Raw genomic sequence first — 14509 nt, forward strand, 5'->3', positions numbered from 1 at the left:
TTCTGTTTTTACCTGGCTTTTGGCCTGGTTTGGGGAATGGTGAATTCTAGGGCAAAAATTTCTTTTATTATTGTGTTAACATTGCTGTAAAACCTCTCTGCAGTTTTTTTTTTCTTATTAGAGAAGACTCCTTTTGAACTCGTTGGCCCCTCTAAGTGTGTAATACTGACTGACAGCTGGCTTCTTTTGTTCAGCACTTTCCTTTTAAATCTGATGTATGTCCTTATCACACAGAATAGTCCTCAGTAACCCTCAGCTGCTCTTTCAGCTTTGCGTGGCAGAGACATGTGCTCCCTTCTCCTCACACCAACGCAGGCAGAGCCCTGTCCCCCAGAGGCTGAGTTGCCCTCCTTTCTTTCATGGGCAATCAAAGTCCCAGCTGAGATCCAGAAGCTCCTGCTAACACGGCCAGGGGAGGTGTGGCCCACTGACAGCTCGCAAGGCAAGGTGCCCCCTCCCTGCCTCCCTGCCCCCAGGCGGGATGCACACGTACCCATGCAGTTCTCCAGCGGGATGTCGGTGCCCAGCCGGATGTCATCCAGGGCCAGCTCTCCCGAGTGGCCGTTGCGGATAAATCCCTCAAACACGATCTGTGGGAAATCGGGACAGAAATGTCAGTGCTAAGTTGGGCGCTTCCCAGCTTAGAACCACCTACGGAGAGTGGCTGCTGCTCCCAGAGGAAAGGGTGGGAAATTGCTCCAGGCTTTCCCTACAGACCTGTGGATCACCTGACACTAGTCCTGCTTCCTTGCCCTGCCTCTGCCAGCCCTTTCTCAGGGAAAACTGCTGTGCCTGGACAGGTTCAACAGAGAGATCTTTGCCTGGCCTGGCAGCTCCTGGCTTGCAATTTTTTCAGTTAAGTGCCTCTCATAAGGAAAAAAGACTGAGTGAATCCCCCCTAGCTCTTGCACAGATGGTGCAAGTGGCATAACTCTGAGTTACTGCAGCAGCAGCTTTGGCCCATGGTATTAACTGAGCTATGATCACAAAAAGGAAGGGAAGGACACAAAATGCACAACTACATTAACTGTAAAGTGCTGTTCCCATCAACATTACATAAGAAGTATTGAAATGTCAGGGGAGAAGGGTCAGCCTATTCCTACTTAATCACAGGCAAAATATATTTACAAAAATAAGTAGAGTCGTTAGCTCTAAGAACTGCTGAGTGGAGACACTTGCAATATTTACATAATGACGCCATTATTCAGCATGCTGGTATATTCACGTTTAGCACACAAAGTAGTCAGCCAGTGCCCATCATTCTTATCTGTAACCATATTGTGTTTCCTGGTATTTTATTAAAAAGCCAAACCCATACAAACTAGTCAGACAGCTCCAGCTTTTGCTTTATATCCCCCTGCCTACTCTGAAGGCATTGGAATAGGCTGCCAAGTGAAGTGCTGGAATTACCATCCCTGGAAGTGTTCAGAAGGCATGTGGATGTGGCACTTGTGGATATACTTTAGTGCTGCACATGATGATGCTGCGTTAATGACTGGACTTGATGATCCTGGTGGCCTTTTCCAACCCTAGTGATACTGGGATTCTAAGGGTACAAATGATTTCCTAGGGCTACGTACTTCACAAACCTCCTCTCCCAATATTAGGTGCCCTCTTTCATCTAAGGTGCCTGGGATCCATGCCTGCCTTCAAGGACACCTCCCTGAAGGGCTGAGCATCTGACTGCACAGGCAATGGAATGTCTGGGCTGTGGGTCCCAAGCTCGGGCCGTCAACCCATGTGGGAGGCAGCAGTTTGGAGGGATCAGTGGCCTGACAGCAGCAGCTCCCTGGGTCAGGGTCAGGGCTGGGAGCTGGCTGGAGCAAGGCTCCCCACCAGGGTGGTCACTAAATTGCTGCCTCAAGCCTGGGAGTCCATATTTCCTTCTGCCTTGGAGGGTGCTGGACGCTGTGCTGATGCTCATTAACAAGTGACAACAGTAGCACTGTCTCCCTGGCAAACGGCACGCTGCCCGGAAGGGACAACTGTGCCAAAGACACTCCTGGAAGCAGCAGCCTCTCCATGGGATGCTGGTACAGCTGTGCCAGAGGGGCTCAGGTGGCTGTGGCAAGGCAGCACATTTCCCTTCCTCCCTCCAGCTCATCCCTTCTCTTCCCCTGATCTCTGAGAGTGGGACAGGGCCATGATCCTACAGCCCGGCACCGAGCCCTCTGATCCAGGCTAAGGTATCAGAGAAGAGAATTCACAAACGAGCCTCCATTCCCTCTTCCTTCTCCTATGTCAACACTTGCAGCTGAGGCTGGAGAATGGCTGTTTGCTGCCCACCCTTAGGAGCTGGCTGTGCTCCCTCCCAGCTTCCCACTTCTCCTGGCTGCTGGGTTTGCTCCCTGAAGCTGCCTCTGGTCAGACTATCTGATGACCTTCACTTGGAAGGAGAAGAAATGCACAAAACAAAATGAAGGGAAAAAAAGAAGAAAAAAAAGAAAAAGGGAGAATATTTGCAAAATGGGAGATCTGAGGAATATGAAAGGCAACAGGCTGAACAAAGGCCCAAGTCTGTGCAGAAGACAGGCACTCTCAGAATAACAAACAGTGTAGCTTAGTTACTATGGTAACTTGAGAAACACAATGAAAACAGCCACATTTCCCAATGATGAATGGGCCTGGGCTCTGAAACACTGAGATCAAGATGCTGGAGAAGTCTACCTGGTCCAGCACAGCTTCTGCAAGCATCTTACCCGGTACTCCATGTCGTAGCTTGGCAAAATGATGCGGCCTTCCCTCCACTCCTCCCCTTGGTCCTCCGTGATGACCCACAGTGCCTTGTGCTCCTGGCTGGCTTCCCGCCAGACCCGCAGCATCACCCCATTGCTGCCCCATGCCTGGTACTGGAAAACCATGCAGACAGCACTCTGGGGCAAATAGATGGTGGGGCTGATGAGCCGGGCTCGCTGGCTTTCCCGCCTTCCGCTGCTTTGCAGTTGCAGGTAATTCTTGACATCTGTTTAGGGAGAAAAACACCAATCTATTGTTTTCTGCAGCCACTGGCAACAAGTGTCTCACCTACTGCCAAGTGGCTTTGGCAGTGCTGCATGGCAGTGCAGCCCCATGCCTGCAAAAGTGGGGTGTCACACCAGCACCCTTTGTGTGCTCATCCAGCTGAGCCACTGCTGTACCCTGTGCAGCCCAGGCAGGGCATCAAGTTGCACACTTCCCTCGCCAGCCACCACCTTCTCCCTGGGTAGGAGACCAACAGCAGAAAGTGGTTAAGAAAAAGACTGACATAATTAGAAGAAGTGAAACAGCTGGAGCAAGTTACTGTCAGAGGAAGTGATGCCATGATAATTGCATTGGCAGGGAGTATGTGTGTTTATTCTACTGGGAGCTTCCACAGTGAAAAAGCCTGAGGTGGGTTTTTCTAAACACCAGTGCTGAAAACTCATCTTGTTTTGAGGATACACACAACAAAATGAAACTCTGGCTCTCAGTTTTTCTGTAATGCAGCAAAACAGCCTCTAAAGCACAGCGTAGAGGAAGGACATGGACCCAATGTGTGAAGCATGCATAGGTGACAACTGGGTGGTTGCAAACTTGAAGGTAGCTGGAATACATACAACAGAGGATTCACTTGCTTTAATATTATATTTTAAGTGTGCCACATTTTTTGTCAGTCCTCAGGGAGGAGAGATTTGATACACTTGATATCCCAGGAGAAGCTCAAGGCTGAGGCTGGAACTGGAGATACTTGATCTGAATACCAATAGCAGCAAAAGCACATGGATACAAATCCCGAGGCACACCTGACTTTAGCTGGAATCAGTGATTTCCAGCCCTCTCTGATGAAAAGCCTCCTCAAGGAGTTTCCCATTTGCAGCTTGGATGTCTGAAGTCCCTTAGCACAGACTGAAAGCCCAGTGTGTAGCTGAAGTGATCTTTACCTGTCTCTCCATCATGAGCAATGTCAGGATGGAATCCCTTGGGTCGCTCCAGCTGCAGAGCAAGGCGACCCAGACAGGCCAGCTACAAATATTGCTAGATTTTGCATTTTGCCCAACAGAGGGATGTGCACGCTTGCTCTTGCTGCACAGTGGGCAAGTGCCACTGGTGCTTCATGCCAGCATGTGCCAGCCCAGGCACAAGAGGATTACCTCTGCCCCAGAACTACACTGAAGGGTTGGTCAGTTCCTTCCCCCACATCTTAGCCTGCTGGGCCGAGCTCTGAGCAGCAGCTTGGCCCTGCCTGCCCTGCTCCCCCTGTGGCTTCAGTGCCCACAGCAGTGGCAAGAACAGTGTCTGTACACAGAATGTTTACAGAGTGTGCTCAAAACACCTCCAAAACTTAAACCAGAGAGACCTGAACTCGGAATCCATGGTAAGATAGGTCCCAACAGAAAACAGCAGCTGACATCACTGCTGCTCAGCAGTCAGGTGACATCACAGCCCAAGGGAGATCTATCAACAGTGCTGGCCCTGCTGCAAGATGTCAGTGCCAGAGAGCAGAAACCAACCACTGTGAGCTACGCAGCCTTCTAAAATAAATTTAGGACAAGATAACAGGAATATTTGCCATCATTCTTCTCCTACCATGTGTGATCAAAGTACTTCAAAAGCATATCCACTCCTATGAACTTTCACTGATTTTGCTGTATGAAGGACAAATCTGTTCCCAGCTGGCCACATAAAGAAACAGCAACATTTTAGCAAAATTTTCCAGCCCCTGTGAAATGTCCCTGTGCCACTTGGCACTTTATGCCAGCAAACAGTAGCAGAAAAGATGAAAGTGTGTTTGCCCACTCCTGCTTGAGTGAATCACTTGAAAAAGTACCATGCCGTTTTCTAATGGAGGAGTGTTCTTGTGATTTACCTCAGAGTGGTAGTAGTGGAGGAGGAGATGTGGGAGATAAACAAGTGTAGGAATTAAAAAAAAGAACAAGCTGTACTCCATGCCTAAGGAGTGATAAGGCATAATAAGTCATCAAGGTCTCCTGAATTAAAATCCTCTTTTTGTAATTCACTACAAGCCTCTTCAAATAAAAAAACAGCAACAAGAAAAGAACAGCAGCAACAAACAAGGGAGCAAATCAGACTGCAGTCATACACTTATCTCACAGCTGAAATGGTCTCACAGGCAAATCTTAAATAAAAGCACTAGCCAGGTTGAAGAATGATCAAATCCAGATCCTCAAAGTTCAGGACCAACCTTTGGTGCCAGTACCTAAGCTGTCTGACTGAGTTCAGGGTTTTGAGCCATCCTTGGATCTACCCATAGCCCACAGCTGACTAGAGGGGACTGACTATTCTAATGGTGCAGCTGGACACCTCCCATTATCCTCACCCTGAAAGCCAGTGGTATCTAGTGTGGCTGTCTTGCCACTTCAGCAGAAGAGCCTGTGTGCCTCTGAGTCACATCCCTCCTGCCAGGATTGACACTGACCTTCTGTTTGTTCCCATTCCTATCAAACTGTGAAATCAAAGAAACTCTTAAACTGCAGCCAAAACTAATGCTCCCTTCAGCAACACAGGATCTTTCAGAGACTTGGGAACCCCCCATCTCCTGTGCTCTCTGCCCAATTCTTGCTGGGGCTCAGAGATCTCTCCAGGACCTACTGTCAGTCCCAAGGAGGCTCAGTCTTTGGCTGGTGATTCCAGTTGCTCCCCTGCAAATAGCAGTGGGTTTGGGCACCGTGCACTCTTGCTCCTGGTACCAGTACCAGTTTCTGGGGTGGAAAGCCAAGTGCAAGCAGGCATGACTTTCTATGTCATTTGAAGATGAAATGGCTGGATCACTCTAATGGCTAGTTGGACCTTTGGAAAAGCCCTACAAATTTGCTGAGACTGACTGAATAAGGGCACTGTGGAGGTAATTGTTGGAACAGCATGTGGAAGCCTGGTGGTTCCAGTAGTCACTCTGTTTGATACAGTAAATGGAAGCCTTTGGCACAGAAAGCATCTGAAAGGCTGATTTCCCCTGTTAAAACACTTGAAGAGAGCTTTGCAATGATGAGCTGATCAATTCTTCCAGGATCAGAAGTGCATTTTAATCTCTTTCCCAGAACTTTGCTTTGCAGGCTCTGTTTCTAACATGATAGCTACATCCTCCACAGAACTGGCACTGCTAGTTCAAAGCGCCGGCTCAAAAAAGGCAGGAAAACCCACTCAGGCATTTTACCTCTGTTTTGCAACTGATGCTATGGAATAAATCTCATGGACAATTTATGGGATCATCTGGATATAAGGGAGCCAGTAATGTGAACATGGAACCACCCCAGCCAGATGATGGCAGAGCCCCTCCTGTGTGCATGGCAGTGAGTCCTGGATAAATCACCAGCTGGGCTCTGCAAACCAACCATCTGGGCAACGTGGTTTTCTCTTGGCACACCTGCCCCCTCCTGCTAGGAAGCCATCTGAGAGGACATTAGGGGCAATGGGGGATGAAGCCTTACATTTTGGGTCAGACTGCAAGCACAAGCCACAGCAGCTACCCCTTCTGCAAGGTCAGCCTGCCTTGTGCTTGGGTCCTGCACATCTCACACCCTCTCTCAAGGAAAGCAGCTTCCCTCACGAATCTCAGCAGCATATCTGGAGGTGTTCCAGCAAAACATGTTGGGCAGCATGTACACAAGCAATTATTGAGATTTTAAACTCCCTCTGCATTTCCCCCTCACTGGATATTGTTGAGTTACAGCTGCTACTCCTGTGGAGGAACCACATTAATTGCCCTCACTTACATCCCTCCAAAGGTCGCTGCACTCTCCTTTGCTGCACGGTGTGCTTTAGCTAGCAGCACAGCAGCCCAGTGGCAGCCACCTCTTGTCTGTCAAATCCCAGAGGTGACCACACTGCTGTGGGCACTGTCTGCTGCTTGCACAGCCCCAAATGCCACCACAAGCACACTGTGTCATGGCCAAGTGGACATCCCAGTGAGGCATGAGCCTGCTGTTCTTCTGGGGCATGTGAGGTGGAAGCTGCATCAGCTCTTGCCATTCCTGGGGAGCAGATCAGCTCGGATGCTCTCATGACTGCAGGGTGGTCTGGTAGCAAGGGAATGGCAGCTGCATGACTATGCAGATTGAAATTTGATAGCTATCACATTTTTAAATTTTTTGGCAAATCATGCAAATTCACCTCAAAAGGCTGCCACTATAATTTCATGACAGGCCTCTCCTCAATGACAGACTTTCATTTACGATGGGAAGTCAATCCTCCATAAAACTAATATTTATATTAACTAGATCACTGCATCTACTGGAAAATCCCCTCAATTTTGATTATGTGTTAATTAGCCTGCCAAGTACTTGCCATTTCAGTCTCTAAATCAGCCCATCAAAAGGCATAAAATCCCACACCTACCCAGAACCAGGCTCTCAGCCTGCTCTCCGGAGCCCTTCTAATGGACCCACCATTACATCCTCTCAATTAAGCCTTGTGCCCTCAACAGCACAGTGCAACTGTGAGTCCTGTTACCTTCCCAGGGAGTGCAGGGAGGGCACAGTGTCCCTGACAAATCAAATGCCACTTAGATCCTGCCATTTATGCTACGTGAGCTGCCAGCCACCAAAACTTGTCCTTTGGCAGCGTGGTGGGCACCCTGCCTGCCCCTGCATGAAAGGTGGGCACAGTCCCACCAGCCCAGCATCTGTGCCTGCACAACTGCAGAGCTAAGCAGGCTGCTGCTGCACAACTGCAGAGCTGAGCAGGCTGGGGCTGCACGGCTGCAGAGCTGAGCAGGCTGGTGCTGCACAACTGCAGAGCTGAGCAGGCTGGGGCTGCACAGCTGCAGAGCTGAGCAGGCTGGTGCTGCACAACTGCAGAGCTGAGCAGGCTGGTGCTGCACAACTGCAGAGCTGAGCAGGTTGGGGCTGCATGGCTGCAGAGCTGAGCAGGCTGGGGCTGCATGGGAGCTGAGCAGGCTGGTGCTGCACAACTGCAGAGCTGAGCAGGCTGGGGCTGCATGGCTGCAGAGCTGAGCAGGCTGGGGCTGCACAACTGCAGAGCTGAGCAGGCCGGTGCTGCACTGCACAGGCTGCACGCACTTGCTTTCCCTAGCCCTGCTCTGTGACCCACTGCTGTGAAGCCATGGGGTGGTGCACAGCTAAGGTTTGAGAGAGGTGTCTTGCTTTGCAGAGAGCATTCAAGCCCGCTTTTTTAAGCAGGAGTGTCACTGGTGTTTGGGTCCAAAAAGCAACTGAGGCAAGCAGTGAGCCCCAGAGAAATGGTTTCTTTTCCTCTGCCTCCAGCCCAGCCCAAGCAAGCAGGAGCTTTGCTAGAACAGACCAGGGCCATACCTCCTCCTCTCATGAAAGGCAGTATGGGCACATGGACAGCCAGAGCCTGGCCCTAGCCTGCAGCCAGGAAACTCACACTGAGCAGCTGACGCTCAGCAAACCTCTTGGGTTTGGGGTGCTGGGGTGTCCCAGCTCTGCCATGCTGTGGGCAGCCAGGGCATGAAGGACTTTCTAGCATTTGCTGTCCTCACTGTGCAAATGAGAGTCAGGAGAGACACGTACAGCTTTGCTGAGAGGCAATCTGCCTCACACATGAGGGGAGCGAAGAGAGACAGAGATGGATATATGGTCTCCTTCCCACAGTGTGCAGCTGCTCACTCATTGCACAGAAATGCTTGACTTTCATACCACCCCACATGTAAAACTCCTTCCTACTTCAAAGGACACAGGATTGACCCTTGAGGTCAAACTGTGTCCCCAAGGCGCAAGCCCTGAGACTCTCATGAGAGTAAGTGCAGACCCACTTCAGTTCAGCCCTGCCCTGTTAACACCATGAAAACCTTTTTGCTAGTTTGGACACAGTAGAATCAAGGCCTTCCAACAGCAGTTCTCATGGATTGCAGGAAAAATATGAAACTTTCCCTTTTAAAGATCCCATGGGAAAAACACAGGAATGGTAAGGGGTCACCATCAGCTTAAAAACAGCTTAACGTTTGTTTCTCTTAAAAAATAAGCTCTTACGAAACTTCAGAGCACTATAAACACTCCTCCGCCGAAAACACTTTGAAACAAATAAACCTTTCCCTGCAGCGCCTGCAACGCAATTGAGCAGCATTCCTGACCCTCCAAGCCAGCAAGGCCATGGCCCACAAGAGAAGCTCTCAGTGGGTTTTTGCAGCCCAGCCCAAGAGCTGTGTGGTCAGGAGAGTGCAAGGTTAAAAGTGCTTCCTTTTCTGTGCACATGTACAGCTGCCAACATCCGAACAACACGGGGTTCACGATACTGCCAGGGCTCTGTCTGACCCTGACGCTGTGCTCACCCAAAGGAGAAGCAATACATGGTAAAGCTGCAGATCCCACAGTTCTCTTCTAGAACCACAAGGTATTTGCTTAAGCACTGCAAGAAAAGGGAAGGGGGAAAAAGTGGGCAAAACACGGAGATTCCATCTCTTTGGTACTGGCTTATTAGTGTAGCATCAGTGAGAGCAATACAATCACACTGACCAGCTAAGGATACAACCCAGGATCTTTAGACCCTTCAGGATCAAGACCCCAGTGAAATTCAAAGATGGTGAAAATTTGAGGTGCCCAAGTTATTAACCCAGATTTATTTTCAGGTCTTAAGACCTTTATCTTGACACCAATGGCATGCTGCCATTGCATGCAGCAGGAGGAGGGATGAAATCTCATTGAAACCTGAACTTGTTGCTCCGTGAAGCTCGCTTGGTGCAGCTAAGGGGAATCTTTCTACAGATGGGAAGCATCTGAAAGTCCATAGAGGGAAAAATCCTGACAATCTCTTATGGGGGCATGGAAAAGGGAGCCAATGGTATTTTCTAGGCTTGCAAAGGGCAGGTAGCAGTTGGAACCATGCTGGGCTTCTGCTGAGCTGGGCACTTTGGGTCCACTTTCACCAATGAGGTCCCCAGACGTGTAATGGGAGCCTGCAGGAGAGGACGTGGAGTTAATCCATGGTGCAAAGAGCCCAAGGAACACAGGGCTAAAAAAAGAAATGCAGAGCTGCCTGAAAGAGTATCTTGGAAATAAAAATAGTGGAATGAGAGCAGTGGGTGTCTTGTCAGTCTTGAGAAGTTCTCCGTGCCAAAGACAAGGAGGGATTGCATGCAGCGCATAAAATGAAATTGGGAGATATCTGAGGAATTCAGGCCTGTCTCTCAGCAGACTTTTCTAATCAAGTGCCTCACAGAGGATATTTCACCATGGTCATTTCCTTTCCTCTCTCTTATGCAGACTGAGCCAGGGCTCTTCCTTTCATTATTATTTTTTCCTTTTTAATTTTAATTTTTGTTTTGCCATTTTCAAAAGAAGTTAAACCACATTCCACATAGCTCTTAAAGGCACAGCACACTTTCTTGCTACTGTGGAGCAGCCATGGCCTCTAGCCTGGGCCAGCACCTTTAAATCAGAGCAAATTGGGCTCCAGAAGCCTTGAGTTCTCCTTAACTTTTGCCCTGCCTCTAACCAAGCACAGCTGCTCTCCTTCACCCAACTGCTCACCCCAGGGTGGGGAATTCACAAGCAAAGACCACCCTGAACAACGGCTTTTCATTCCTTGCTCCCTGGAGTCTGAGCGTGAATTTTCTAACTAGAAACAAAGTGCTGGAGGGAGCACGAGGGAAGGGCAGGGGAAGAATGGGGGAGTGTGAACCAAACAATGCTTTGATTCTGTCCCCACCAAGGAGCTGGCATTGCCTCTTTTTCATGTTTCTCCAGTTGCCTTTAAAAGCTCCTTGGGGAGCAAAAAAGCAAATAGTTGCTTCTTTTTGTGTCATGTCTTCTTAATTTCTAAGAGCAGGACCAAAGAGAGGCATAGCAGTGATGCCTTTGAATTCCAACTCTTCTGCAGCCCTGTGGGGACAAGGCAGCAGATGCCCACAGATGCCAGGATGGCACACCCTTGCCTGAACCAGACAGGAGGCAGATCCATGGCAGTGCCAATGCTGACCCCTCAGCCTGTGTTGGTGTTTGCTGCTGGCTTCCCCCGCTGCTATGGGTAAGCCACTCCAGCCCCCTGGAGCCACCACCTCCTCCTGCTGGAGTTCCTGCCTGCACCCCCTCAGTGCTACAGTGCCTGACTGCACAGCACCCTAAGGGAGAGCTCTCCACACTGGCACAAAAACAGACCACTGAACTCAGCAGGACGACATTCCCCAGCCCCAACTGTGAAACTGTGCAATTCATAACTGAGAAAAAGGAGAAAGAGGAAAAGAGGGGAAAAACAAGGACTGCGTGCTGCTGTCTAAGGCAGCACCAGCCTCTCCTGGGCTACAACAGGATCTTCTAAGAAACTATGGCCAACTAATTGTAGAGAGACTCAGGGGAGAGGAAATGAAATGAAAAATTGAGTCTGAGTTATAAAAATAAGTAATTTTTATCCTACTTGCAGGAGACTTATATTAATTAAACATTATTACAGTGAATGAGATGGGGAGGGTTATTAAGTCTGGGGCTGGCTGTAAGTGTTCTCTCCTGTTGCCTGAGGCTCCACTGAGCTCCAGATATTAATCTTCTGAAGCACTCAAATGCTGAAGAGATAAACACTTGAAATATGAAAATATTTTTCTCCCTAGCAGACACTGTATCCCTATGTCACGCCAAAGAATTTTTCAGATGTCCATATGGGCTGCACTTACAGCATTACCGTGTCTCTTAGAAAAAAGCTAAGCACCTCAGGAGCTGAAGAGAGAAATGATGTGTGCATTTGTGTGGGGGTGATTTGTGTGTGGAGATGTAGCAGATTCTCCTCTTCCCATATGTTTCTGGAATACATATTTTCCTCTTTAGCACTGCCTACCAGGTGTTGGCTGCACGGCTTTCCAACTGGCTGGCGGCACTGCCAATCTGGCCAGTGACTCTGCCAGGTGGCTAACAGGTTCGCCTGCATGTTTGCATTCTGAGACTCAACCTTACCCAGGGGAGGGCGAGGAGGGACTCACAGACACTCATGGGGATGGGACTCACAGACACTGGAATCACCAGGCATCAGGGCAGAGCCCAGGACAGGTAAGATCAGCCAGCTCGCCTGCAGGAGCCTTGACTTTCACAAGTAATGACTGAGAGTGAAGCAGTGCTACAGTGACACAGCCTACTGTTATAAGGAAATTGGCAAATGTTCTTCGTGCCAGCCATGCCACAAAGTCAATGAGGGATAAGGAAAGCACACTAGTCCTGGCGTGAGTTCCAAGATGTGAAGCTGAAGAACTTGATCTATCAACCACATTGCCAGAGGCAGGCTCCCTTGCAAGCCATGCCAGCACATCTCAATGAGGTCCTCCATAAATTAGGCTCTGTCACACTCATGCAAATCTTCTGCTTCCAAAGCACGAAGAGAAAAAGAGCAAAAGTCAAACAGCAAGAAGCTGGCATTTCCAGCACTCTTAGGGCTTAGCTCATCCTTCCCTTGGAGGAGACTGAAATCCAGCCTCTGCAAGCCCAGAGTGCAGAGTAGCTGAAGACTATAGGCAATCTGAGTAACATATGGGAGAGGAAGAAATGCACTCTGGGGAAAAAGCACTGGATCCTACAGAGGACATTTGGATCAGGATGTGGAACAAAGCCTGGGCTAGCCTTCACAGTCCCATGGGATTGAAAGCCCAGTGTCTGATTCAAGTCCATCCTAAGAGGACAGTTAGTATAATTCAGGTCACAGTCCTATAAATAAGTCATGAACCATACAATAAAGCATCTGAAAGTTTCCATAAAAGAAGTTCAGCTCTGCACAGCCCTTGCAACTCATGATAGCTGTGCAATAATCATTCATACTGTTCACATGGACCAAGACCCATCAGCTCTCTCTTCCCTGCTTTGGTTGGTATTAATCATCTTACCAGGCACAGTGTCAGGGCTTGGATCAGAGTTGCCAATCCAGGTGCCTGAAGGCTGGAAAGACCACGTATAGCCAGTTGCCAAGTCATGTGACCAACCACAAAGGTCTTCAGGAAGATCAAAGTTGCAATTGAAGTTCGCAGGGAGTTGGAAATCTTACAAAAAGAAATAGAAGCAAAATAAAGTCAGATTAAAAAAATGACCTACCCATGAAGGGTTGCTATTAAAAAACAACCCAAAACTAAAATAGCTGGCAAGCCATCAAAACTGAAGAAAGCATGAAATCTCACTCAGACTGATGCTTTTAACCTATTTCACATTTACTCAGCTCCAAGGATCAGCCTTAAGTTCTGTATCATCAAAATGTTCACACCATGTCCTGTGGCTAATCCACCAAACTAAGCAAATATAAAAGCAAGAACCAAATGCTTCCAGACTCTAATCAGCACCTTTTCTTCCTCCCCTAGAGTGGTCAAAATTAAATGCCTTTTTAAATGTCAGGGAAGAGTCCTTCCTGAGTGCCCCATGCTCAGAAGTTCCTGCCTGGTTCCAAAAGGAGAATCTCAAGTGCTCCAGAAACCCAGCTCCTGAGTGACAGACCAAGCCACTTGCACCAGACGGGAGCTGTCTGTCATCCTGGAGAGCTGTCACTCACTGCTTCCTACCTTCTTGTGGAAATGTTACCAGGGAAAATGTGGGGCCACCATGAGCTCAAGCTTTTGGATTCTGAGTGAAAGAAGCCAGCCTCTATTTCTAGCTCTGCTATGGACTCACCACATGGTCGTTGGGCGAGTCCTTTAACTTTCCATCTTGAAACAGGAGCAGAGTTAATTCCCCTGTGACAACAGCTTTGAAAGCTCTGGAGAGCTTTTCTGCAGGCTGTGGGCAGGCGGGCACATGCCAGGGGCTGAATGTGGCAGTGAGGCAGCTGCTGGCTCCTTGGGCTGAGGGAATCAGTCACGTGCCATGGAGGCTGCAGAAATGGGCTGAGTCCATACCAGGCACTCAGCGGACATGCATGTCTGAGCCTAATTATAGGCCAGGATTTTCCTGAGCAAAGAGGAAGTTTTAAATCACAGTGCCCACAAAGTGAGCCATAGCCAGAAGGAGGTGAGTGACTCAAGTGATAGGCATCAGCAGAACTTCACTGCAAGGGGCAGCGGGCTTTTTTTACATGCTCCCACTCCAAAATAAAACAATGTAGATCATGGATCCTTTTATTCCAATCTAATCTCATACCCTGGAGAGCAGCATTGTTTCTGTTTGGCTGTCATAAATCTGATTGTCCAGAGAAACACACTCATTGTTTTATGGAGTACGAGAATGAAAATTTTTGCTGAATCTGAGGGAAGCTGACAGGGAGGCTGGTTCCACGCTCCACGACATACTCTGCTTGCTCTCTTGCCCTGGATTGCACCCAGGAATTGTGTTCTTGCAGAGACTGTTACTGGCCTAAATTTCCTCTCAGCACTTTCCCAAGTGCCTTAATGGTTGCAGGGTTGCACAGGCTTACCACTAAGGCAAAGCAATGAGAATCCGGCCCTTTGAGCTACTTCTGCAACTTACATTTCTAGAACTAAAGTACGGCAGAATCCCCATGGGAGGTGTGAAAAAGCCAATTAATGTTCCTTTATAAATTTATTTATTTAAAAACCCATTAATTTTTTTTATCTGGGACTGAAAGCTGAAGTGACAGAAGTCCTAGGAGATATCTCAGAGGGTAGTTTTTCCTTGTGAGATTCTTCTTGAAGTCCTTG

The 14509-nt window shown here is 48.7% G+C and overlaps 1 protein-coding gene across 4 annotated transcripts in view; it reads right to left on the bottom strand.

Annotated features, from left to right (window-relative positions):
• NRP2 (neuropilin 2) overlaps positions 1-14509 on the bottom strand; it is an 89330-nt gene that overhangs the window by 22420 nt on the left and 52401 nt on the right. For all 4 annotated transcript variants that reach the window (XM_036386539.2, XM_036386540.2, XM_036386543.2 and 1 more), the window contains exons 12-14: positions 12755-12907; positions 2700-2962; positions 494-590 (exon numbers count right to left, since the gene is read on the bottom strand). In XM_036386539.2, the coding sequence (XP_036242432.1) occupies positions 494-590; positions 2700-2962; positions 12755-12907 (513 nt within the window). The remainder of the gene's footprint in view (positions 1-493; positions 591-2699; positions 2963-12754; positions 12908-14509) is intronic.

Source organism: Molothrus ater, chromosome 7, assembly GCF_012460135.2.
Source record: "Molothrus ater isolate BHLD 08-10-18 breed brown headed cowbird chromosome 7, BPBGC_Mater_1.1, whole genome shotgun sequence".
Classification (NCBI taxonomy): domain Eukaryota; kingdom Metazoa; phylum Chordata; class Aves; order Passeriformes; family Icteridae; genus Molothrus; species Molothrus ater.